This window comes from Patella vulgata, chromosome 4, assembly GCF_932274485.2.
Source record: "Patella vulgata chromosome 4, xgPatVulg1.2, whole genome shotgun sequence".
NCBI classification, from domain to species: domain Eukaryota; kingdom Metazoa; phylum Mollusca; class Gastropoda; family Patellidae; genus Patella; species Patella vulgata.
Window position 1 is genome coordinate 83,665,390 of NC_065882.2, and position 26,942 is coordinate 83,692,331.

At 36.3% G+C, this 26,942-nt stretch overlaps 1 protein-coding gene across 1 annotated transcript; it reads right to left on the reverse strand.

Annotated features, from left to right (window-relative positions):
* Positions 1-824: 824 nt before the first annotated feature.
* LOC126818812 (fibropellin-1) lies at positions 825-26,602 on the reverse strand. Its single transcript, XM_050546401.1, has 15 exons — positions 26,520-26,602; positions 24,867-24,948; positions 24,398-24,529; positions 22,935-23,066; positions 21,662-21,829; positions 21,243-21,356; positions 19,570-19,677; positions 19,307-19,435; positions 18,871-18,981; positions 18,352-18,465; positions 17,277-17,375; positions 16,465-16,575; positions 14,387-14,503; positions 4,764-4,890; positions 825-896 (listed from the first exon to the last, which is right to left on the reverse strand). Exons 1-15 carry the CDS (start codon positions 26,529-26,531, stop codon positions 881-883), a joined length of 1,572 nt encoding a protein of 523 aa, XP_050402358.1. The 5' UTR covers positions 26,532-26,602; the 3' UTR covers positions 825-880.
* Between the last annotated feature and the right edge of the window lie 340 nt (positions 26,603-26,942).

Sequence of the window (26,942 nt, forward strand, 5' to 3'; positions counted from 1 at the left end):
TGTGGAATAGAGGGCCGGTTCATTCTTAAAGTAGCCAAGTCTCTAAATCAATATCATCCGAAATCTTCGACATTGAAAACACGAATTATTTGTCAATTTAAATCAACATTGATATTGTAATCTTACCTGGAAAAAATGGCCTTCTGATATCCAATATTTAAGACAAAATAAACATTTTACCATTGGTACAGGAATCGTGTACCATAATGCGTTTCAATGCCATTTGTAATAAGGGACCCGAAGAACGAGGCTAGGCATATTCCACAAGTTATATTCTTATCTAGAGAGCATACGCAATAAGAACTATCAGTGTAGACTGGAATAATCAGACGCTAGAGATTGCCATTCGATTGAGACTCCCGGCGTATTTTGTCGAACATAACTTCATAGAAATTATAATAAATACAGAAACGATTGAATGTAAATCAGTTTATATAGATTCATATTACATTATTATATTCGTTGCGACCCATTTGTATCAATGTCCATGTCCCAAATATTAGCAATTTAGCTCCTTTAATACTAATGCCCTTGCATTGAAAAACAATGCTTTATATCTTGGTTCTAAATACTTTGATATAACAGGACGTTTGTTATTCTCCACACCTTCGTATTTGGTATTTAACGATTTATGTGGGTCTGCAGTTAGGGTATGTATGTCCCTATCATCAGTATATCAAATTCCAACTGCCATAGGATCTTTTACGTGCACGCCAATGCGTACACGGGACCTCAGATTTCGTCCCATCCGAACGACTAGTCAGCTGTCCTTGTCAGGCCCTCCGTCCTGCATCACTGACAATAAAATAAGAAAACACAATGAATTGTTTGGTCAATTAATATTTATTTTGAAAACTCAACGAATTTCTCGTTTTTTAGTTTAGATTTCATACCATCTGAAATGAAAGAATTGTAAAAATTTAGAACAGGATGAAATGCAGCTAGATCATATTCATCTATAGGCTATCCAGGCGGTTGGAGAAGTAATAACTAAAGACTGGGATTATCCTTGAATATATTTATTACTGGAAACACTGAACATCATATACGGAGAACGTGAAGTCCGAGAGAGAGATAGATAGAAAGCGAGAGAGAGAGAGAGAAATAGGGTTTAACTTCCACTCGACACAAACTAGGTTATTTCGGGACTAACATGTGGTTAAATTTTATTTTAATAATTCGCTAGCGCTTAGGAGTCTTGAGGAATGAGAAGGAATCGGAAGACCCGGAGAAAACCTACGAGGTTGGACAGGCGACCCTACTCCTTGTCACATTACACGTACAACCGGGGAATCGAAACCACGCCAGTTGACTCAATGACATACCTTATGATACAACGCGCACGCGCTAACTATTCCGCCATCCAACCCCCACGTGACGTCCAACAAGCAGAGTAACTGTTCTGGAAACGGGATGAAATCTGGAATGCTTTATGAATGCCCAAATGGGGATTTATAATAAAATGGTATTCTAGGAATTAACAATACACCAATATTACTAACAGCCCTTAAAGAGAGATAACAATAAAATAAAACAAAAAGAGAGAAATGAAACTCTTTTATGTGTCCGGCGCAGATAAATATTACTGTCTGATTCATCGTAAATTTTAAACGGATTTCTTCGATTATGAACAAACTACTTAACTTTGGTTATTATAAACTTACCTGTGTGTTTGTAATGAACTCCCGTTCGATAAAATCCATTGCACAACTAATTATCACAACAATGAGAACAATTTCTTCGTGACGTAATGGTCGAATCCAATATACCTGTTGCGGGGGTTGGTTAACATTGAAAGATAGTTTGACAGCGCGATCATTTTGATCGTATATGGGTTTGGGCGACGAAAAATATCAATTGAAGGCAATTACATAGGAGATTTATATGGAAACCATTGATCGCCAGTCTATCAAATTTTCTTCACAATTAAAATATCACTGATTGCACGGATACTCGTAAAAATAAAGTCATGAATAAACTATAAATATCCTATCTTCTTCATGTTATAAATAATTTAACAAGGATCACGAACCTTACCTCCGAATTCTCTGAGTGTATTTTTAATTTTATACGCATTCTTTCGATCGAATAATAACCGCTTCAGTAACATCTTTAAGCGTGTTGCGGCAGCCCTCAGCGTGTCTATTGCCGTATTGGGTGCCCGGGTGGGTATATAATGCTACTAAGCCCGTAAGAAGCGGAACATTAATTCTCGATTCGACAGTTTTGACCGAAGTGTGATAAAGCCCGTAAAACGAATGTATAGTTGTGTTTGTGTGGCATGCGTGTTCAAAAGTAAATAATCCCATCCGAGACGCTGATCAAATAATTAGAACAAAATATTTCAAAAAGTAAAGCTATAAAATTTGCAGAGATTTTACTAGAATGTAAAAGACGGTAACTAAATACAGGAATGCGGGTAGTTATGTGTGCGAACGCTCAAACTCAATGCCAATTGTCGTAGGTATCCAGACCACTCGGACCAAAGACTACTCGGACTAAGACCAGTCGGACCAAAACAAGACCAGTCGGACCAATTAAATTATATTATAAGGCTAGACAATATGCTATTTATTTATTATTAAATCACAATACAAAGAAGCAAATAATTCTTATACGGAATTCTTATATTTAGAGTTGTTTGGTTCAATTTTGTGTACGTAAATAAATCAACGATTAGTTTTAAAATTAATTAATAATGGTGCCAAAAAAAAATATCAATCTAATTTTTCTTTACTCTTGCAATGAGACTCGGTATGTCCAGACTTTTGACAGTTTCTACATATACGGGTATACTGTTCTTGTCTGATAGCCTAATTTTACTTTTTCCACATTCGCGGTATCCCCAGTGGTTTCATTCCGTTCTACCCCACTAACCCCTGGGTTACTATATGTGGGGGGGGGGGGTGGAGACACGTTTTCAAGTTATCCGCCCTTGATGCGTTAATATAAACAGCACATAATAATACGAAGACCGGACGTTTATATGCCCCTTTTTAAACGTGACTACAAGTGTGGTTCTCGATATTTTGCGATTTGGAATACAATTATCAATTTATTCAAACAACACGTTATTATTAGTTCGAGTAGTCATATTAAAACACACACAATTATCAATTTATTCAAATAACACTTTATTATTGGTTCGAGTAGTCATATTAAAATAAACACAATTATCAATTTATTAAAATAACACTTTATTATTGGTTCGAGTAATTATATTAAAACAAACGCAATTATCAATTTATTAAAACAACATTTTATTATTGGTCCGAGTCGTCTTTCTGTTGGGTCCGAATAGTCTTTTTGTATGGTCCGAGTAGTCTATTTGTTTGGGCTGAGTGGTCTATCACTTGGTCCGACTGGTCTTGAACCGAGTGATCTTTGGTCCGAGTGGTCATGGATTCTTGTCGTAATTGTACTTGAATTTCCTATGCTGTCACCCCTAATACGAAATGATATCTTCCGCAGAGTGACGTAACCATCTTCCATATTGGTATTTTCCTCTGGGAAAAGTTTGTGATATTTCAATTTTTCAAGAGAGAACTTGTTTTCATCGTTGTGATAATTAGTTGTGCAATGGATTTTATCGAACGGGAGTTCATTACAAACACACAGGTAAGTTTATAATAACCAACGTTAAGTAGTTTGTTCATAATCGAAGAAATCCGTTTAAAATTTACGATGAATCAGACAGTAGGTCATGTATGGTGGATGAAAACCATGGTAATGTTTTTACTGCGGATGCCAAGAAACATTTAATGACACCAGTGAAACAGATGTTGTCAGATCGATTTCCTGCTTCTACTACCGGCGACACCACTATCCCGTTCGTCGTTCGTTCTTAATACGTAATGTCCGCTTCCGCCTTAGGTGATATCGTAGACAAGTGTTCCGGACAAACGTGCCAGAGGAGTCAAACAATTGGCTAAGTCTAACATAGGTAGGAGACGCGAGATCGATTTGGAGGCCTTTCCGAATCCATTTCCTTTGACCACCATCTCGTGTAAAACATGCGCATCAACCGAAGTGATATCACAGACAATACGATCCCGTACTAAATAGCGGAGATATCACGTGATATGCAGACACAGTGCACCTTTAGCCCAATCTGGTTACAACACAGATCCTATTTTGTTTTCGTTTTTTTATAGTTCAAAATTTCGCTTTACTTGTCTTCACAACACTAGGATCTGAAAGAGTCGTTATATAACAGGCATTTTAGTTGATGTGAGGAATTAGCCAATGAAACGGTCTGTTACAGGGAGTTCTAGACGTGCTCTGCACGGAACTGTGGGTAAACCACCAGAAACGTCAACGTTGATTGATTAATCAATGTCTTACGTCATAGGGTCAAAAGCCATTCGAATGACCCCTAACGCGACCTCCCAGTACAACTGGTCAGATCTTCATGTAGTGTAGGCCATCGAAAGTATAAAAAAAACGAAACGAAATATAGATCTGTATATTAATCAGATTGAACCTTATCCACCACACGTTCGACTGACACGTCGACCGCGTGCTATATGATTACACACAAAATAAAGTGATAATATGATAAAAAAAAAAGCTTCTAGAACAAGCAAACTCTGACGCCAATATAAGAAAAAGGTTAACATTGACCGACAAGATTGTAAATTGTAGTTTTCTAGTTGTGACGTCCATATTTCTATATTTCCAAACATATACCACGAACATGAGCTATATTACTACCCGATGCTTTCACTTATATCCCTTCAAAATGCTAAAACATTCATACTTACATGTAATATTTAAGACTGCATGCTTCGTCTCCGTCGCCAAAATATGTATAACCCTCTGCTAGATTGTATGGACACCCACAATACGGCCCTACACACACGTAGGGCTCTACACAAATACTGCTGCAATCTACATAATACAAAACACATACCAATAGATTCCACTATAACATTATACTTTTTGTTAAATGACCTCGAAATGGATGTGTGGGCGTGACAGTTGACATAGTGTCGTATAATTACTGTTATATGTAGTTCGTTCCAACAATATTGGAGTTCATTCCCTTTTGTTCGTTCTTGTTGTTAGAGTTATTTCCGTTGTTAATAAATAACCTTGACCCTTCTGGTGACCCTTCTGTCAATAAATGACCTTGACCCTTCTGGTGATAGGTGAAGCTAAAGATGGACGTTATTCGTTACTAGCTTAGAAGATGGTAATGGAATCCATGACCATCGACACAACACCCCATTAACCGATCCCAACACCACATGGTGGAGATGCCGTTTTTCATCAGGCACTGATTTTTCGTAATTTTGCCAACTTTCATTTGAAAATATAACCGATGTTCAATTTTTTTTTCCGATGAAGAATGACAACAGAGTGCTGAGTTTTTTACAACTAGTTTATTCGACAGAAGATTGTTCCAGATGCCTTCCGCATTTTTTTGGATAGAATTTGATGGCGATGTTTTGCCTAGAATGAAGATTTGACCAAGTTTTGGCAGCAGTTGTCGATGAATTTTGTAATAATTACAGTAGCAGACGAATTTTTACCAACGACAACAGACGACATTTTTCGCCAATAGATTCTAACCAGTTTTCCGATTTTAACGTCAATTTTTGGTGTTTTACGGAGTTTTGGACACGAATAGGCCTAAAAGAGATTTTCTGGTGTTTTTTTATTTGTGTCCGTGACAATGTATTTTTTTCCAACGAATTTGACTTTTTTTTGCACGTGTCAGTGATTTAAAAGCAGAGTTATGTGCCCTTGTTAATACTGTGGCGCGAAATTCAAGATGGTCGACAATTTCCAGATTTTCATCAAATTGGACATTGCGTAGATATGCGAGTAAACCGGATTTGTAACATTCATTTAATTTTCTTTTATACCAGTACACTTGGTGAAGCTGAATACATGTAATACGATGTTCTTCATTAGTATGTCAGTGATGTTTTCCAGTTTTTAACTGATGATATGTTTTCCAGTTTTTGATGTTCAATGTGAATGTAATAATGTTGCAGTTTATATTTCATAATTATTAATTACCAATGAATGTATGTATGATGAGAGTGTGTGTGCATAATTAATAATATGTTACTTTTCTTTTTATTATTGTTTTGTACTTTTGCTAACTCACATAATCATTTTACGATGGCTCGTCAAGCTCAAGCTCAGCAACCCATACAACAATTAGCATTATCTATCGATATAGATAAATTTGAGGGTACTATATTAAGTCGAGACCATGCTTTGTCTCATTATTTGTCATATCTAGACTATTTAGAGGTACATAGAGAACCTCTTGAACCGGTGAATATTGCCGATTTGAATCGCGTAGTAACATTCTTTAAACACAGTTTAAAAGGCGAAGCCAGATTATGGATTCAAGGGAAAATATTTCGTAATATAGAAGATCTGAAAACACAATTTGTCGAACGATTTTCGGAGAATCGTACTGATTTTAATCTCCATAATGCTTATACCCATTTCACATATGACATTAAACAATCGCCCTTAGAAAATTTAGAACGATTGACTAAACTAGCCTCACAACTTCATATTCCAAATGAACTTATAAAACATAAGTATATTTCCATTCTTCCCAATGAATGTCAACAAAGTATTGTATTAGCACTTGCTCCAAATGCTACAGTTCATGATGTTTCAAGAAAAGCACAATGTTTTTTTGATTTAGCTAACAATGTAAAAGTTACAAGTAAAGAAGTTTCTTTTTCTATTTATAAAGAAGACGTCGATGCACTTAAAACCCAACTTGAAACATTACGTCTTGATACATCAAATTTTATTCATTCTCACACTTCATTCTCAAAATGATACTAGACATGACAGAATAGGTCATACAGACTTTCGTCCTTTACATAGACACAGTCATAGTTCAAGTTATTGTCGTGAAAACCCTAGTAGACATTACACTCGTAGAAAATCACGTTCACCTGACTTTCGTAAATCACATAGTCCAGTTACATTTGACACTTTTCGAAATGATAGACATAGTCATTCCTATAATAGGAGTCCTCGTAATCCACATACACATAGATCTTCAAGATTTAATCACAATATTCATGGTGGTCGATCACTTAACACTCCACCTAATAACAGACTACCTAATAACAATTTCTCAACAAGAGCTCCTTTCTGTGACTATTGTTTGAAACCCTACCACACATGGCAACAGTGTTTTTTACGTCAGAAACATTTAGCAGATAGACATTTGCAGGATTTTCAATACAGGGAATTCATGATGCTCCAATTGGGTTCCCTACATCTAATTACTCTGGGAGCATACAACACAAATTTTCAGAGAAATCCAACCAAACTTCTATACAGTTAGACAATCGTAATTATTGTAAAGGAATTTTGTCAAATGGTCGAAAGGTTTCAATTTTGGTTGATAGCGGATCAACTAAGTCTCTTATTTCTTCATTGTTGTTTGAAACTCTATCACAATTGCCTACATATGACTGTATTACTTTAGCTAAACCATTAGTACTCAAACTAGGTAATGGTCAATTGTTACAAGTCAGTAAACATAGATGTTGATATACAAGGTCATACTTTTACATTTCACACTTACATAGCACATAATTTAGTAGGAGTTGATATTATATTAGGACAAGACACACTAGGAAAATTAGATAGTACCTTAAATTTTAAAACAAACACTTTGCAATGTACTTCGAAACCACCAGTACAAAATTTTTATTCAACTTCAAATTTGTATATAAAACCTGGTGAAACTCGTCATCTTACAGTACAGGGTAAAGTTCTGTCAGTGTTTAGACATTGTGATATTTTAATGTATAGTTCTCAATATGTACAACAATCATGTCCTTCAACGTTTCTAGCTCATTTACATTATAATAGAACTACTGTACCAATATGCAACAATACTAAGAAAATGCTATAGATACAATCTCATCAGCTTTATTTTATACATATTTTAATGACATTGCTACATGCAACACACAATGTTTCTTTCAATACAAATATGTCTTCCAATACAGACCAAGATCAGCTTAGTAAATGTATTGATCTTTCACAAAGTATCCTCACTTCTCAGCAACAGAAAGACTTTTACCAGATTATATTTGACAATAGAGATACCTTTAGTCTCAATGGCGAAGTTGGTGAATGTCCTCATGTTCAGGTAGATATACAAGTAAACAATACCGATCCATTTAACATTAGACCATATCCAGCGACTGAATCAGAGAAGGAAGTTATAAGTGCTGGGGCCTGTTTCACGAAATTTTAACTAAGATAAAATCCAAATTTTAGTAATATGATTGGATAATATTAGATTGATTTTAGTGCTTAGCGAATCAAAATTGAAGTATCTACTGAATTACAGAAACTAGTTCAATTAGGAATTCTGTCTATGGGACATCAGCCTTACACATCACCAGTTTTAGTCCTTCCTAAAAATGGAACTACAGAAAAGCGTGTAGTTGTCGACTTCAGGTATTTGAATTCTCGTATAAAAAGACACAATCATCCTTTTCCACTTTCAAGTGAAACGCTCAAGCGCATTGGTCAAGCAAATCCTAAATTTATATCTTGTATTGATCTTAAATCTGCGTTTTTCAGTCTCCCACTTACTCCACATGCTCAACAATTTACTGGAATTAGTTCATTTGCAGAATGTAAACATTATTATTTCAAACGCCGCACTCAAGGTTTAATTATATCACCAGCTATTTTTCAATTGACAGTAGTTAGTTATTCCCGATAGTTACAAGTTTTGTGTGGCTCACCACGATGACATTATTTGCTTCAGTTCTGATATAGAATCACATTTTACTCATTTACAATCACTATTTCTAGCATTGCAGAAATATGGTTTAAAGATCAGCCCACGTAAATGTAACTTCTTCAAACGATCCGTAGTTTACATGGGACATCAACTTTTGATTAATGATGAATATTTACTTACCATTAACCCACTTAATGATCGTTGTAAACATATTCGTAATTTACCTAATCCTAAAACTAGCAGAGATGTCAAACATTTCATAGGTGCTGTGACTTATATTGCAAATTTCTTACCTATTCTACAACAGTTTCTAGGTCCATTACATAAAATTGCTAACAAGAAATCGAAATTTGTTTGGAATGAAATTCATCAAGCAGCTTTTGACAAAATTAAAGCTATGCTATTACAGCCTCCAGTATTATACACACCTTCTGGATCAGGCCGTTTAAGACTTTATAGTGCTACAAGTCGTATAGCTACGGGTTTATATTTGACACAGATAATTAATGGAGAAGAAAGACTTTTAGGATATTATTCTAAGAGATTACCTCAAGCATGTTTGAATTATTCAGTTACAGAATTAGAACTTTTTGGAATTTACATAAACATCTCCAATTTTCAATATCTTTTGCGCGGTGTTGAATTTGATGTATATACAGATCATAGTGCTATAGTCCAGTTGTTAAAGTCTAAGAAACAACCATGTACAAATCGCCTACAGAAGTTGTTAATGTAATTTTCATATTTCTCATTTAATGTTGTCTATGTTAAAGCTAAAGACATTTTCGTTGCAGATTATTTATCACGTAACCCCATTCAGGAAGATTCTGAGATTGATACTATTGTTCCCACATCTTTTGTTCTTACTGCTAAAGAACGTCCTGTTACAAGAAGATGGGCAAAAGAACAAAATATTCCTATACAAGACATATATCCCAATTGTAAAGGAAGTCATCCCAAACATGACACTAACACAAGTGAAAAAGTTACACAAGGTTCTACAAACAAACAGTTAACTAGTAACACATCGATTACACAAACAACTAGTCAAGCTGCTTCAGTTCTTACGTCAGATGCATGTACATCTAACACTACACCTACTCGAACTAATACATCTAGTCGTAATAATACACCTATCTCACAAGATAAGGCAGTCAATAAACAACCTATTACAGTCTTACCATCTGAACCTACTATACATGTAACACCTACAAAACCACGTTTAGTTGATACAATACCTATAGACAAAGACTCAGATTATTCTGAAATACCTTTAGAATTGTGTTTACCGCCATAATCTATCATACATAATCCAGATTCCTTAGTAACTACACATTTCCCAAAACAGAAAGATCTTGATCGACTTGTTTCCATTATCAAACGTAAAATTATTCGTGATTACAATCTCCCTATAGATCATAATAAGCGTCGTATTTCTCAAGAAGGTTCACAATATGTTAAGCCTATATATGATTATTTAGCTCATGGCATATTACCATCAAACAAACGAGCTGCCAAAACAATTAAACATAGGGGTGATGATTTTATTATGTGTGATCAATTATTATTTCGATTACTTATTCCTCGTGACGATGACTTTACATTACAACTTGCTATTCCTGAACAATTGGCACACAATCTTATAAGTATTTATCATGATGGTGTACTTAGTAGTCATCAGGGAATTACTAAGACCTACCTTACCATGAGAAAGGTTTTTTTTTTATACCTAACATGTTTCAAGTCATATCCAATTACATTAGAACTTATATAGGCCTTGGCCCCTTGTTCAATCCATTTCAGTTTATTGAATAAAATATTGTTTAATCTAATTACATTACATCATGTCATCGATGCCAACAGTTCAAACCCATGACAGATTCATTAAGAATTTATCATCCCAGAATATCAAACGAATGCCGCAATTTTGATAGAATGTGCTTGGATTTTAAATCAATGCCTGTTACTCGTCATTTATTAGTTGCTTGTGACGAACTTATTAGATTTATGATATGTATTCCTCTTCAGAGTTTAGATGCTGAAACAATTGCCGAAGCAATTATTTGGAAAAAAGTGTGCATATTTGGACCGCCAAGTTTACTTATTACTGATGCACAATCATCTTTGACAGGAAGTTTAGTTAAGTCTTTATGTTATGCTTTACAAATTAATCATAAATTAATTAGTGTAGCTAATCATGGAAGTTTACTCGTAGAACGTCATATACGCTCTATATCTGACTTACTAAAGTATAATCTGAACCAGTATGGAACAGACTGGGTTCGTTTTGTCTCAACCAGTACATATGCGTACAACCCTTTTTCATCAGCTCATTCAGGTAATTTTAGTCCATATGAACTAGCTTTTGGAAAAGCTCCTCGTAATTTAACTAATATTGTATGGAGTTATGATAATAATGTATCTCATTCCTATAGTGACTATTTCAAGCATTTAAAGCAAAAGTTTGCCAATATTTCAAATATTGTATTGGATTTACAAAGAAGGAAACAACAGTTACAAAATGATAGCATATCCCATTCAATTAGTAAAAACCCTATATATAGTCTAGGACAGTTTGTATATGTTCTTAAACCTTCATCTTCTAATCTCCCATCCAATAGTAAAAAGATTCGTGCAGATTGGTGTTGACCTCTTATCAGATATTTTATATTAGCGACATTACAAGGCAAAGTTCTTCCTGATGTGTATAGTATTAATAGATTGAAACCCTGTTTCATTAGAGCAAATAACCCAACTAAGACCTTTTCTCATATAAATAACTTAAAGTCTTAATTAAGTAAAGAGAGTAATAATAATTCAACACCATTAGATAGTATAGAGAATAGTTGTCAATTTACAGTTGTGCACGGTAATTTTTTGCCAGAATATGATGATTCTTCTATTTTGTATAATAGATTTACTAGTCCAATAAATATGGATTCGTTAATTCAGAATAGTCATTCAAATCTTAACATTGCTTGTATGAGTATTTTAAAAGAATCTCAACTTCAAAGTCAATTGCTTTATATGCAAGATGTAGAGATAAATAGAAATATTTATATTAAGAAAGGTCGTTTTAAGTATGGCAATTTACAGTTATTAATTAATTTTGATATGAATGATCCTAAGATTTCAGAGTGGATTGATGTAAGAAATGATAAGATGTTATGTGATATTGCTGAAAATCTTATTGAGAATAATCAACTTAATATTGTTGGTAATCCTTGTCAATTTTTTTAAAGTGATAATTTTGTGAATAATCTTATGTGTTGTAGATCTTTTACTTTGTTAAAAGTCATAATTATATGTTCTTTTGAATTTTTCTCTACACACTATTGTATGTTATTAATTTGCTTGATTATTGAATAGATCTTTGTAATACTTATAGTTCTATTTTGTTCATTAGGTCATAATTATTATGTCAAATGATTGAGCTTATTATTATTATTATATTGTATTACTACAAGATAAGCATTGAAATACATCTTATTATCTTTTTATAATAATATTGATTTAATTAGTCGTCCTTAATTTTTTTTCTTGAATAGCAAAAAACCCCAACAGAATGTTCAAATATTGAGATTTAAGTAATACTCATTTTTTTTGCCTTTAGTATGAATGCGTGAAAGAATGTTTGGTACTTTAATATTTAATATTTTTTTCATAATGTATATCCCTTATTTTGTTTTCGAGGAAGCCTTTTTTTAATAGGCGGGATGTCGTATAATTACTGTTATATGTAGTTCGTTCCAACAATATTGGAGTTCATTCCCATTTGTTCATTCTTGTTGTTAGAGTTATTTCCCGTTGTTAATAAATGACCTTGACCCTTCTGGTGATAGGTGAAGCTAAAGATGGACGTTATTCGTTACTAGTTTAGAAGATGGTAATGGAATCCATGACCATCGACACAACACCCCATTAACCGATCCCAACACCACAATAGGGAGATGCGTATTTAATTGGGTGTTGTTATTTATCACATAATTGAAATTAAATGGGATTTAACCTCCTACTGTGCTCAGGAAGACGGGCATACAGCGTGCTTTGAGGGGAAACTCGTATATCGAATTCCAACTGTCAATCGTTCTGTTACTGGTGGGACCTCGATGTTTCGTCCCACCCGAGGTTAGCGAGCTAACGTCTCACCCACTCAGCCTTCGTTTGACGATAAAACATAAGGAATATAACCATCGAGAATGCTAACAGTTAAAGCACTGCAATGGCTATCGAATCGTGGCGCACGAAAATAAGTTATTTCATTGTTTTTAAGCTCACTAGAAGCTTTAAAACAATGACAGAAAACTAGCAAAGTTACCCCCCCCCCCACACACACACACACCTTTCACTGAATCTGAATCGGACATAATCGTCACCTCTGAAGGGTCCACAAACATGTACATCTTTCACATTTTACTTAAAAGGCAGGGGGCATAGCTAGGCCTCAGAAGGTCCAGTGCGCACCACAATTGAAGACATCAAAAATGTTTTGATCCTTAACGTATATTCGGGCGTATAAAAGATACATATCTAGATTCGGATAATCTGGCAATCAAGCAGTTAAGGAACAGTTTTGATAATTGATATGAACGTTACGGACAAAAGCACCAAATTTGCCATAAATTAAATACTGCCTACTAACTTGATAGGCACCAATTCCTTCAAATATGGCATGGCGGCCATCAAATGCACCACTTCCTCCAAATATGGTATTTCGGTCATCTTGTATGTTGAAGACGTATGTATTTCAGCTTCTAAACCACTCAGGGTCAAAATCTTAATTTTCAGGGAAGTGGTGCTTTTCTAGATGATATAACGGTATTAAATGTTTAGAAGATGAGATCTTGATATATATGTGTTTTTGCATATCAGAAATCTTAAAAATTCAATATGGCCACCATAATAATATATACTCTTGAAAAAAAAAGTAGGGGATATTGAAATGCAAATACCTTTGCAGGTTGTGATAGGATAAATAGTCATGGACACTTGACATGCTTTGAGAGTATGTTCACAGATGAAGAATTTATCGCCCCAACAGAACCACTGAGCTGCACATGCGAAACGCAATAGTGCCATACACTTGGAAGGGGTTCATTGTCAAATTTGACACTTCAAGGAAGGGTTGATGAAAACTGCCGCGTGCTGGTTTATCTATCCATGTTTGCTTTCCTATCGGTTCTTGCATAAGATTTACTGTTTAGCGTATCTTTGATTTAGTGTGTTACGTTTAATGTGATCGGGAGACGTGTTCGTCAACGTCAGCCGACAACACTGCAAGAATTGGCCGTGGCACTGCAAGATGAGTGGGTAAGATTGCCCCAAATCGTGATTGGACGGTTGATTAGGAGCATGCCACGACGAATTGCTGAATGTCTGAGGATTGGTGGAACTATTACTCATTATTAAGACAAAAATCAAAAACGTCCATTTTCACTTTTGACGGCGTATCTCTTTGCGAGTGAAATGGGGCCGTCAGATAAGCCGCCCATATGAACTGTTTATGTTCATGTGTAGGCAATTGGCCTGGTATAAACATACACTGGTTACCTCTAACAGTAGTTCATTTCCGCAGTTTTGCATTGTTTCTGAATATCCCCTACTTTTGTGAAGAGTATATATAGTACTCACTGTGTGTACTGTACTGTTCACATTGGTCACCATGGAAATAACCTATGTCGTCATATGGACAAGTAGAACTTTGATAAAAACACAATCCACCATTGAGAACTGACGGGTAACATGGCGCTGTGGATAAAAGGAATCGGTAGGTGAATGAAATGGGGTTTAACGTCATACTGTTCTGCACCGACTGGGTTGATGATGTGAGTTAAATTGTGCCTGAACAGCGGCGTCACGACCTACTCTTATTTCAAATAACAACTGTCAAGGGTTCTTAGCGCGTACACATGAACAGGTTTTCGTATTATCCGCACGACAATTCGTTGTCCCTTGTCGAGCCCTCTGTCCTGTACCACTGACAAAGAGGAAATCATGCCGGAAAATCGCGATGAATTTTCTCGGCAGATCAGTCTACCGGGATAGAACACGAGAACTCCAGGTTAGAGAACATACGTTTTACTCACTGAGCCACCGCAACTCCAGAATCAGTAGGTGGCTTGCACGGCTTTAACTAACATTTAATGGGGCATTATGGGAGATTAAATAAAGAGTTGATAGTTCTCGCTATAATAGATACAAAGAAGATACTGTAAACAGATTATGCTGAAAATTTCTGTCAAATTGATCCACTATGAACCGAGATATTCGCTTTTGAAGTTCAGGCGAGCCTCGATCATCAATACTAAAGTCGGTACGATAAAAAAAAGTCTCGATTATCCATTTTAACGTTTAATTATTTTTCAAAAAATGTATTTCAATCCGCTAAATATCGCAAGCTAGAGATGGCATCGAGAATTGATTATGGTCTGGATAAATTAAGTAATGTCTTAGACAATATTTCAGGCCTAACGACAGACCTGCTATAGGCAGATTTAGCTCTTGTATAATGTGTGTTTAATACAAGATAAAACACCGCCTCAGTACACACAAACAGACCAATTTGTAACCCGTAGTACCAATTTAAGGTTCCAAAGAATAGAGTTTTTCGCCCTTTAGACGAGTTTAACAAAGATTGAATACAAGTTAACACATCGCTCCATCATCCGCGAATCGTCAGACATGTCACTCTTAGTATCAACTATAATTTGATCAACTATCTACTGAATTTTGTCAAGACGATTTCGTTTGCTGCTTATGCTCCTATTTATATAGATGGTTCTAAAGATAGTGATCGGGTAGCTTCTACTACCGTGACACAATCTGCGATTATTTCTGTTCACCTTCCACCAGCTACTCCCATCTTTACAGCTGAACCCCAGGCCATTCTCCAGGCTTCGGAGTTCATTCAATCATCATCTAATTTAAAATATATATTTTTTATTGATTCTTTGCCCTCACTACAAGCAACAAATAACATACAACTTGATCATCCATATAGCAGATGTTTACTGTCTGTTACTAGCACACGAGTTCATCAGCATGGACATTGTCCTTTGCTGGCTCGCAGTCATATGGATATCAAAGGGAATGATGAAGCAGGCACGACTGCCAATTCTGCTTTAGATCTTCCAATATCCAAGTTTTTAACTCTTTGGGATCTTGCAGGTACAAATAACATTCATCACATTAAGCCCAACTCCTGTATGTCCAACAGGGGAGATGTGGTTGTTTTGTGTCACTCTCGAATAGGTGATACATTTTTAACACATATATTTTATCTTAAAGCGAGATCCTCAACCAGAATGTGAACATTGTCATGTTCCTATGACAGTTAAACAAATTTTGATTGAGTACACACATCTCAAGTGCATTAGATCTAAGTATTACCGTTGTCAGTCATTACATCAATTGTTTGCCCAACCGGGTCTATATTGTAAAGCGCTAGACTGTTTAAAAGAGACAATGTTTTAATTGTATATATTTTATTTTCTATGAAGCACGATGGGGGCAGTAATAGGATATATAGCGTGTGTAGTATACATTACACGTTAAAGACTTGTTGATTGATGCGGGATTTCGCCAAGGATTATCAATACTTATGAATGCTTGACAAACATGAAATAGTGTGCAATGTTATTCAAAGTTTCGGTCTTCAATGTTGTGCTTATTATCATCAGATATTTTAGATTTACTTAACATATACTTACGTGTAAATTCGAATTGGTCACATAGTTGTCCATAGTAATTCCCCGTGTTGTTTGATGTACAAAGACAGTAATGGCCGCCAATACACGTTCCATTATTCTGACAAGGACACTCTGTATGAATGCAAATGTTATATAAAATTAACAATTATATCAGTTTAAAATACAGATGTGACGTCACCCTTTGATGTTGGCGTACCATTATTTCAAATAATCGTACGGGCAACTTGCCAATAGTACTTTATTCATACCAGTGAGATATTGGACTAGTGTGACGTAAAAGCTCGTGCGGAGTGTCAGTATTTTAAGATGTTTAATGGTCTCGAGCTTACGACATTGCGTAATATATTGTAAAAACATTCGGGCCTACGGCCCTCATGTTGTTACAATATATTACTTAATGTCTCGCTCTCGACCATTAAACAATACTTAATGTTGGGTGTTGGTGTGTCGTGCGCGCACGCCTTTGTGACGGGGAGGGGGTGGGGGTGGCAGAGGTAATATTTCTAACCTTCGGTTTCTGTTTGCGTCGGTATATGACTATGTTGTGCGGAGTGAGTGAGTGGAGTGATTTAATATTGGGATTCTCTCAGTAGGAATTCTTACTGCTGACTCGGTACCTTACACGAGCAGCTGTATTTGACTAAATGCCAGGAAATGAAATGGGGTTTAACGACCTACTGTTCTGCTCCGACTGGCATAATGTAGACAGATCATGAAATGGAGAAACCACACAAACACAACGTGGTAAGGCAAAAACCTTGGATAGAAATCATGACAACATACTCAGATAAGAAGAAAATTCCATACGTTACCTATGTATGTTTCACAGTTTGCTCCAGTGTATTCTTGGGTACAGAAACAAGTACTTCCATTTACACAAACACCCCCATTTAAACAACCACCGATACATTCTAATAAATTATAAATATAACATTTAAACAAAAACCTACACATTCTAATAAATTATAAATATAACAATAAGTTCCATTTAAACAACCACCAACATATTCTAATAAATTATAAATATAAAAATAATATAACCCAATAATATAAATTCCCGTTAAATAACCACCAACACATTCTAATAAATTATAAATATAACAATAAGTTCCATTTAAACAACCACCAGCATAGCCTATGATGGATGGCCCGTGACGTGACGTCACTTGGAGAAGGCATACTTGAACTTATAAAGGTCAGTCATCTAATACAGAGGTATAAGACGACTTTCACAGTACCTCCGTGAAACAGATTGTATTGTTCACTCATATCCGAGTATCACAAAGCCCATACTGAAATACCGATGATGCAAATGAAATGAAGTTTAACGTCATACTTTGATGCACCGACGAAGACCTCGTTTTTGTCCCATCCGAACGACTAGGCAGACCCTCCGCCTAGTGACAAGGAGAGACCTTGGCTCCGCATAGATGTAAGTTGACGCACGCAACAATCTTTCCAGCATTATCTGCTCTCTGTGGTGAAAGTGGCAATAAATGCTTAGCAACACATTAGAACACTTATCTACGTGAGACAATTGAATATATATATATATATATATATATATATATATATATATATTTAAAGTCTTAATCCTGTTATCCATATACGGGTTTTCGTCGCCTTTTGGTACACGTTATCGTCAGTTACATGGAAACGCTCCAATTACATTTATTTAGAGCAGCACAGTTTGAAGGAAAATTTGATGAAGTCCTTCAAAATCACTTCAGGTTGTAGAACGTAATTAATCTCAAATATTACAGTTAACAAAATCACTGGAAATCAAAAAAAAGTATCTAACATCTTGCTCGACCCTTTTAATGAAAATCATACTAGTACCTGACACCTGTGAACAAGTCGGTCCCGATGAGGTAAGTATACTAGTACCTTGCACCTGTGAACAAGTCGGTCCCGAGGTATAATGTGTTGCATTTGATTTACAGTAGCACTCATTTCTGTATCCACACGTGCCGCCATTTTCACAAGATTCACTACACGTCTCTAAAAAATTATGTTAAATATCTGTATTAATATCAACGTTAAAGCATAGAATAATACTCGAATTGAAATATTGGACCTACACATTGTACTATATTAATATAAACAACGTTAACTCATAGGTTAATACACTAATTTACATATCCGACCTAAACATTGTACTATTTAAGGTGTATTATGTATAAGCTAAATCTGCCTATTGCAGGCCTTTATTTTTTTATATAAACTATTATTAAGACATTTATTTACATGTCAAACCCATTATGATGTGACGTCGCATGTAGAAGGCATCTGAACTTATAACTCTCTGTTGCCTCAAACCCAAACCCAAACGCTGACAGCAGAGTCGGATCGCCAAGGTGACATAAATCTACCATTTGGTGAACATAATTAATGTTGATAACTCACTGGCTGTAAATGTGTCACAAGCCCGTCCTTCATATATCCCTGTTGAATTTGAATAACAACTGCAATAACCATAGTTACACACTCCATGAACACAGGCCGGGGTACATTGATCTATAAATAGTGGAAATAAAATATAGAACTATATCTGGTAGGACACCGGTGACGAACATAAATGATACAAACTGGGTTGACTAGCGCCCTCCACTGGTAGGACACCGGTGACGAACATAAATGATACAAACTGGGTTGACTAGCTCCCTCCACTGGTAGGACACAGGTGACGAACATAAATGATACTAACTGGGCTGGCTGGAAGTAGCAAGGTGACGAACATAAATGATATAAACTTGGTAGACTAGCGCCCTCCACAAATAAGGTCAACAAAGGAGCTCCCTTAACATTTTTGTGGGAACATAATTTAAATTTGACAACTCACTATAAGGTGTAAAGGTATCACAAGTCGGTCCTTCATATCTTCCTGTTGAATTTGAATTACAGCTGCAATAAGTAGAGTTATAACCAAAGCTACGACACTCTCCATCAACACAAGCTGGGATACATTGAACTATAAATAGTGAGATGAAAATATAAAATAAACATATCCTTTCTTGAGGTTTGAAAACTTAAGGTTTTTCGTTTTGCATCTTTTAGCATCGTTTTTAAATTCCCAAAGAAAAATAAATTTAATCCGGGACTCACCAGCCTGTTCACAATGCGAACCGCTGTAATCCCATTCGTTCGTGGATTTACATTGACAGGCACCACCCAGACAGGATCCACCATTATCACAGGCAGGATTACATGGATCTAAAATACAAATTGACACTAGAAAGTAATAAACTAAATGAAATAGCGGTTAACTTCCAATGGTTCTTCTCCGACTGGGCTAATGAAGTAGTGTGCTATAAGGAAACTTGGTTCTATGGCTTACTCTGTCCAGGATTTTTGTCCCCCGCCTTTCGAAGAACGCAGGGGGCTATTAAAATGGGTGCGTCTGTCTGTCTGTCTGTCCGTCCGTCCGACTGTTCGTCACACATTTTGGGACACAATAACTCTCCTTCTAATTGAGCTAGAATGTTCAAACTTGGTATAGGCGTTTATTAGGTCGATACCTTGGTGGAGTTAGAAGATAAACATTTTCTGTATAGGGTAAGCAGAGGTAAGCAATTTGATTGGTTGATGCTTTGGGACACGATAACTTTAGTTCTAATTAAGTGAGAGTGATCAAACTTGGTGTATAGTTTCATTATATCATTACCTTGACTAATTTCGATATTGAACAATTTCTGCTGAGGCTAAGCTGAGTGATAAGTAATTTGATTGGTCAAGACTATGGAACATAACAACTCTGCTTTTAATTGAGGTAGAATGTTCCAACTTGATGTTGATGTTCGTTAGGTTGATTCTATCTGATAGATTGTGATGAAACTTAGTGTATAGTTGATAATCAGTTTGATTGCTCGATATTTTTGAAAAAAGATAAACGTGCAATTAATTAATATGTGTCATCTTTTTATTTCGGGATTTTGGTGTGTGTGGGGGGAGGGGGGCATCCGCCTCACTATTGGCTTGTGAACACGGGGCCGCGGTTTTTCCTCCCATCCGAACGACAATACGCTGCCCAATGCTAGGCCCCCGTCCTAAGCCACTGACAAGGAGGAACTTTCTCTCAGCTAACACCGAGATTGAATATGGGACGGAACTTCTAGTTTAGCAAGCCAACGTCGTACTCTTTGAGCCACCATGGCTCCCAAGTAATTTCACCCCGTTCGATCGATTCTAAAGTCATAATAGCGCAGTATTATCTTATAGTTGTGGGGGGGGGGGGGTGACTAGAGACTGAATAGCTGACCCAGACCAGCTTTTCTAACTTGTTCCATCCATACTAAGTCAGAAAAGCACCATAGTCGTAGTATCCATGTGGCTATTTTACCTATCGTAAGTCACTAGACAATCCCTCTCATTCCTGAAAAATTACCAAGCATTTTCCTTAAAGATGGATTTTTGTAAGATTTAAATAAAGCGCCGTCCATTCGTTCTAGAATAACAACAAAATAGATAATAAAAAATAAATATTGGAATTTTCAGTCAAAGTACCTTTTTTCAGAGCGAGGTGAGTAGTGTTTAAAGGTTTCACAATATAGTCTCGATTACCCAATTGGCGATAATGTTTCAATCCATTGAAACCAAACTGGAATATCTTACAGGAATTCATCGGCTACCACCGGATGTCAGTAAGTCAGCCCAATAATAACTGGATTGACGGACTCACACCATTAGAAGGACTCGGGTGACGAACATACATGATAATAACTGTCCAGATTGACTGAGGCCCTCCACTGGAAGGACACGATTTGTGATCGTATAATTACCTGTGGAAAACATGCTACAGTCTCCTGGATCGTAACCTCTAGAAGTTCCTTGACAATTACACCTACCAGTAACAGTACACTCACCGCCATTTTTACATGTTGGGTCACAGGGTACTGTTGATAAACAAAATATACCAATCAATAAAATTAATAAGGCAATAATATTGGGTTTGGGTGACCGAATGGTTAGCGCGTGCGCGTTGTATCATTAGGTCTGCCATTGAGTCAACTGGCGCGGTTTCGATTCCCCGGTTGTACATGACAAGGAGTAGGGTCGCCTGTCCAACCTCGTGGGTTTTCTCCGGGTCCTTCCACTGCTAAAGACCCCTACGCGCAAGCGAATTCTTGAAATAAAATTGAACCATATGTTAGTCCTGAAATGACCTCTCCCTCTCTCATCAATGTTTAATAAAACGTACCATTGTGTTGATGATGTTGACATTGCTTCCCATAGTAATATCCTGTTCCTGACGTTGTACAGTTGCAGTAGGCTCGATCTGTCAAGTGAGGTGCTAACTCTGAATTTCGTAGGACAACACATTCGCCATGACCAGCTGTACAGGGAGGGTCACATGACGCCGTAGAAGCTATAGTTATTGACGGTGAAAAACAAATTGAGTGTTAGTTTTGTGTTGTTTATGGTAATAAAAACGTATATTGTAATATATCGCGCCATCAATCTGATTAAAAAACAGATCCTATTTTGTTTCGCTTTTTTTATAGTTCAAAATTTCGTTTTACTTGTCTTTACTACACTAGGATCTGCAAGGGTTGTTATCATTGACGTGTTCTGTATGATGTGAGGGATTAGTCAATGAAACGGTCTGATACGGCAAGCGTTTGGTGTGAGGTGCATGGAACTGTAGGTAATCCACTAAAAACATCAATGTTGATTGGATAATCAAATGTCTGGCGTCATAGGGTTAACAGCCGCTTGTATGACCTAGGACACGACCTCCAAAAATATCTGGTCAGATCGTAATGCAGTGTAGGCCATCGAAAGTATAAAAAAGACGAAATATAGATCTGTGTTTTAATCAGATTGATAACGCCATATATGGTAATAAAACGTATATTTTTCTGACGTATATGGCGCTATATGATGTAATCTACGACACAATTATCAATACGAAATGATGTGATTTACCAAGCATCTAAATCGACACTTCCGTCATGTTATTAAAATGGTTTGCGATTTTATAAGTGCTGCTGAAAAATCAATCCTATTAGAATCTTATCATGTGATCTTTACAATCTCTGAACTTCCTTTGAGGCATTTGTAAATTCTTGTCAACCTTTCGTACAGCCTTTAAACATATATTATGCAAGAGCTAAATCTTCTGCACAACGCTCATTGATGATTAAATCCAAACATGGATAATCGAGACATTGTTTTTTTTATCGTGCCGACTTCGGTAATGATGATCGACCCTAGGCCTAAAATTCAAAAGCTAATATCTCGGTTCGGAGTGGAACAATTTGACAGAAATTTTCAGCAAATTCCAATTACATTATTTAGTTTTAAAGTATTATAGTGCGAACTGTCAGCTCTTTATCTAATCTCCCATAATGTCCCTTTAATTAAAACGAAATTGGAATATTCCTAAAGCCCTCAGATACATTAATGTTTGTAATATCTATTCAGTCACATTTTCAAATTTAATTAGAACACGTTAGTCAGTAAACACTTACGAACAAATGTTTGACACAAATCTCCAAGATAGTTTTGTGGGCAGAAACAGGTTTTGTTGACAGTTGTACAGGTATTTTCCGTTACCTTGACTACACACTGACCGCCATTCTGACAATCTTTATCACAATTTACTGTAATTTAAAAACATGAAATAAAAAAATATATAATGATGTGTATATAACCCTAGAAGTGGTCCACATTTCGGATATTTACCGTATAAGCTCCATGTGTGCTAAAGGTCATTTTGCTAATGAAAACGGACATATATGCCATACATATGGCCCGGACAGCGTCACTACGGTTTAAGTTATATGAAATAAAGATTGACACTAAACACAACTCAAAGTTCCATCCAGAATACCCATGAGAGAGGGTTAATGAAATGAAATAGAGTTTGACGTCCTACTTATCTGAACTGACTGAGCTAATGCTGGGTTCCACTGTATGGTGTATGCCCGTCTTTATTTGTAGAAATATTGTCGTTGCTACATTGTTTTCAAATTTATAGACAAGAAATAGAGACAAATGATGGCATTATATTGTATTAATTAATATCTTTGGCAAGTTATTAGATTCACATATATGTAGTATGTACTTAAATCAACTTAGTGAATGAATGACATATTGTGCTAAACATTCAGTTCTAGGTTGATAACATATATCTTGTGGGAAGTTTCTTCGGTATATTTCCATTTTCCATATAAGTGTGGGTTTCAACGTCACAAGCCTAAATTGACTAATCTCTTTGATTATTTACATCATATTTGACCAATTGGATAATTGAACGTCAAAACCCAAGCTACAAAACTAATATTTGTGAGCAATCGCCAGACAACAGACAGATTCTGGAAGGGAAAAGATGTAGCAATTTCTATCAGCAGACTTGCCCAGCAAGCCTGGCTGGCTAGTGTTTGAGAATGACTTTAGTATTGTAATCTATACTATGCTTGTATCCATGTATGATATATAAAATGTAAAAAAACGAACTGTTGCATTGTTATTTCTGGAAAGACAAACGTCTTAAGAAAAGAGTAAGAAGTACATACACAACGTGAAGGGGGAGCAAAGACGACAAGTGAAAATACTAGACGATCACAAGGCTACTAAAATATGTAGTAAGAAAAGATACATGGGTCATACGTAGGATGTGGCGACCGGTTTGACAACGTCCGCTTTCATGGTGCTACACATAAGTCCAGTCGGAGCAGCCCGGGCAAAATTTCCCTCACAGTACACTGCTAGGTGTATGCCCGTCTTCATTATCCCAGCAAAACAGTAGAACGTTAATCCCCATTTCATTTCATTTTATTTATCCTGGAACGTTGTCTCATGAAATAATATTTCAGGAGGAGCGTCAGTTTGAAAATATGAGGAAAAACATTGAAGTTAATCTAACGATCAAACTTTTCCAAGAATTAGGACCAAGGGCACCACAACACCGCTAGCAATTAAGTTACCTTACCTCTGAGTACGACCTTTTCACAGAATTCCCCAGTATAAGATAGTGGACAGGCACATGTTTGTTTAAAGCCGGAACACAGATCAGGTGATAACACACACTCACCACCGTGTAGACACGGTTTATTACATGTAACTGAAATAAGTTTTAACTTATTATAATACACGGTTTCTTCGTTTTAACTCTTTTACACCTATAGATTACTGAAATATTAAAATATAATATTGACTCTTTTATACCCATAGATTACTGAAATACTAAAATATAATTTTTAACTCTTTTATAGATATGTGATATGATTTCACTATTGAGTATTATCATGTTGATAGTGTCCCTCTTGATTGCTTTTTTCTTAAACGTACTGTTCGATAACATTATTTCTGATGAGCTCCCACTTTAAAATGTTATTTTAATAACATTTTAAAGTGGGAGCAAACCATTGTTGTCTAACATGATGTTCTGTGAGACTTACTTTCGACATCAACTTCAACTCCGTGTAAAACAATTACCCATAGGGCGAAGATCAACATCGTGGTAGTAATACTAGACACCACCTGAAACAACATTAAAAAGGTTACACATAGGACGAAGACCATCAAAGCAGTGGCCATACTAGCGAATAAAGGAAATATTTTCCTGACATCAACGTCCACTCTGGGTCAAACAGTTACATTTAGGACGAGAACCAACAACGGAATGGCAAGCATTGATAGACGTAATCTGAAACATTAAAAGATACTAAAGAAAATGTTTTTTGTGGCCTGATAGTATATTCCAGGTTTGTTGCGGGTTTTTCATCGTTCACCGTCTATAAGAAATTAATGGTCTGAAAATGTCCTGCGCATAAGTAGGCAAATATTATGTAACAACGTATTCTACAACTTTCATCAAATTAAACGATCATTTAGGTGCTTAGAACTTTATGACCTCAGCTGGTTTTTGATAATATATGATATTGACTTTTCAACTTCTGCATAAACTTCTGTTAAGGCATAGACTGGTTATGATCTAATTAAACATGTAATTAATCCCATATGTCATTTACAAACTACGTATGATCTATGTACAAGCTCCACATTACTTCAAAGGAATACGCACTGGTCAGTAATCATACCATGATCTGATAATGACTTCAAACGAAATGATCAGTGCAATTGGGACTATATAACCAGACGCAGATACGAGACGACCATGGTCTATGGCACGACAATGCCTGGCCCGAAAACATTGTTGCATCCTTGAACCTAAGATAGACAGACGGCGGGCCCTAGGGCCCGGTTGACATTCATACCGATCACTACTAACCCTAAGGTCACAGCATCTATACACTCAACATCTAGGTCGGACAGGCGGCGGGCCCTAGGGCCCGGTTGACCGTCAGACCAACTTACCTACCCTAACTAAGGTCGTAGCATCAATGGTAAAGCGGGTCAGACTGCGCACTCCCCAAACTTTCTCCTTTCGATGAGATTTACTTTGGGCATTCCCTTGCAAAGACACTACGTCTTAAAATTAAACTGGACCAAGCCTATTCCCTATGGCTTCCTCCAGTAAGTGTCTTAGGAACCATTTTGTCTACGATATCACCCTTGGTGCAAGTGAACGTAAAACTCTAGGAACGAACGAACGAACGAACGAGACGAGCTGAGACGGGAAGACCGGCGAATGGACTCGCCCGAGTTCAGCCGCTGCCTTGACAGAGGGGCAGAATGATAGATTTAATATTGTTATATGTGTTCCTGTCGTAGTTTAGTTCCCGATGTAGTCTAGTTTCTGTGTATTAGTTTAAGTTGTGTGTTGTATGTAGATGTGTTATATTCTGTTCTGATGTAAATAAACCATATATTTACTAAACTGATCTCTGTTATCACTAAGATAATGTTACGGATCTCCTTGAATGGGAAGCTGTAGAAACAATAAGCGTACCTGTCGATATTTATACCTAATTCTAGTGATGGTTTCTGGACATGTGACAACCAGTCCATGGGTTTCCAATAAAGGTACAGCGAGTGAGTTTAATTAATGAGCTTTGTCTAAAGCGAAACTTATTTAAAGATGTTTCAACATCACATTCCAGTCCTTATGAAATCATTATAAACTATTAGAAAATAAGAAAATAACATACCATTTTCATCATTGATCAGAAATGCTGTAAGTTCTAAGCTATGACAAAATATTGGCGATTATACAGCCATATATGAATATTGCTATCCAATCCTGTATATTATATATATTATTTTGATAACAACACCTGTCTCTTGACACCTTCAAAGTTTTTTTTAAAGTAAGCTTTTATTTCACGATGTCTGTTTAACTGGCAGGCTGTCTAACGTCAATTTGATATTAATGCATGCTTGTGGACACCTTTAAAAATGGATAGATATTTTCGCGCACGTGGCCTTTGTGAAACACTCGGTAATACATCCGTTCTTATAACAAATTCACTTCCCATTCCAGGATTTGGCAGCCCGCTGGACTCCGCTCTAATGTTTCGTAACATATCGTGTGTGGTGTTCCTTGTGAACTACATGTACTTAACGACCATGTG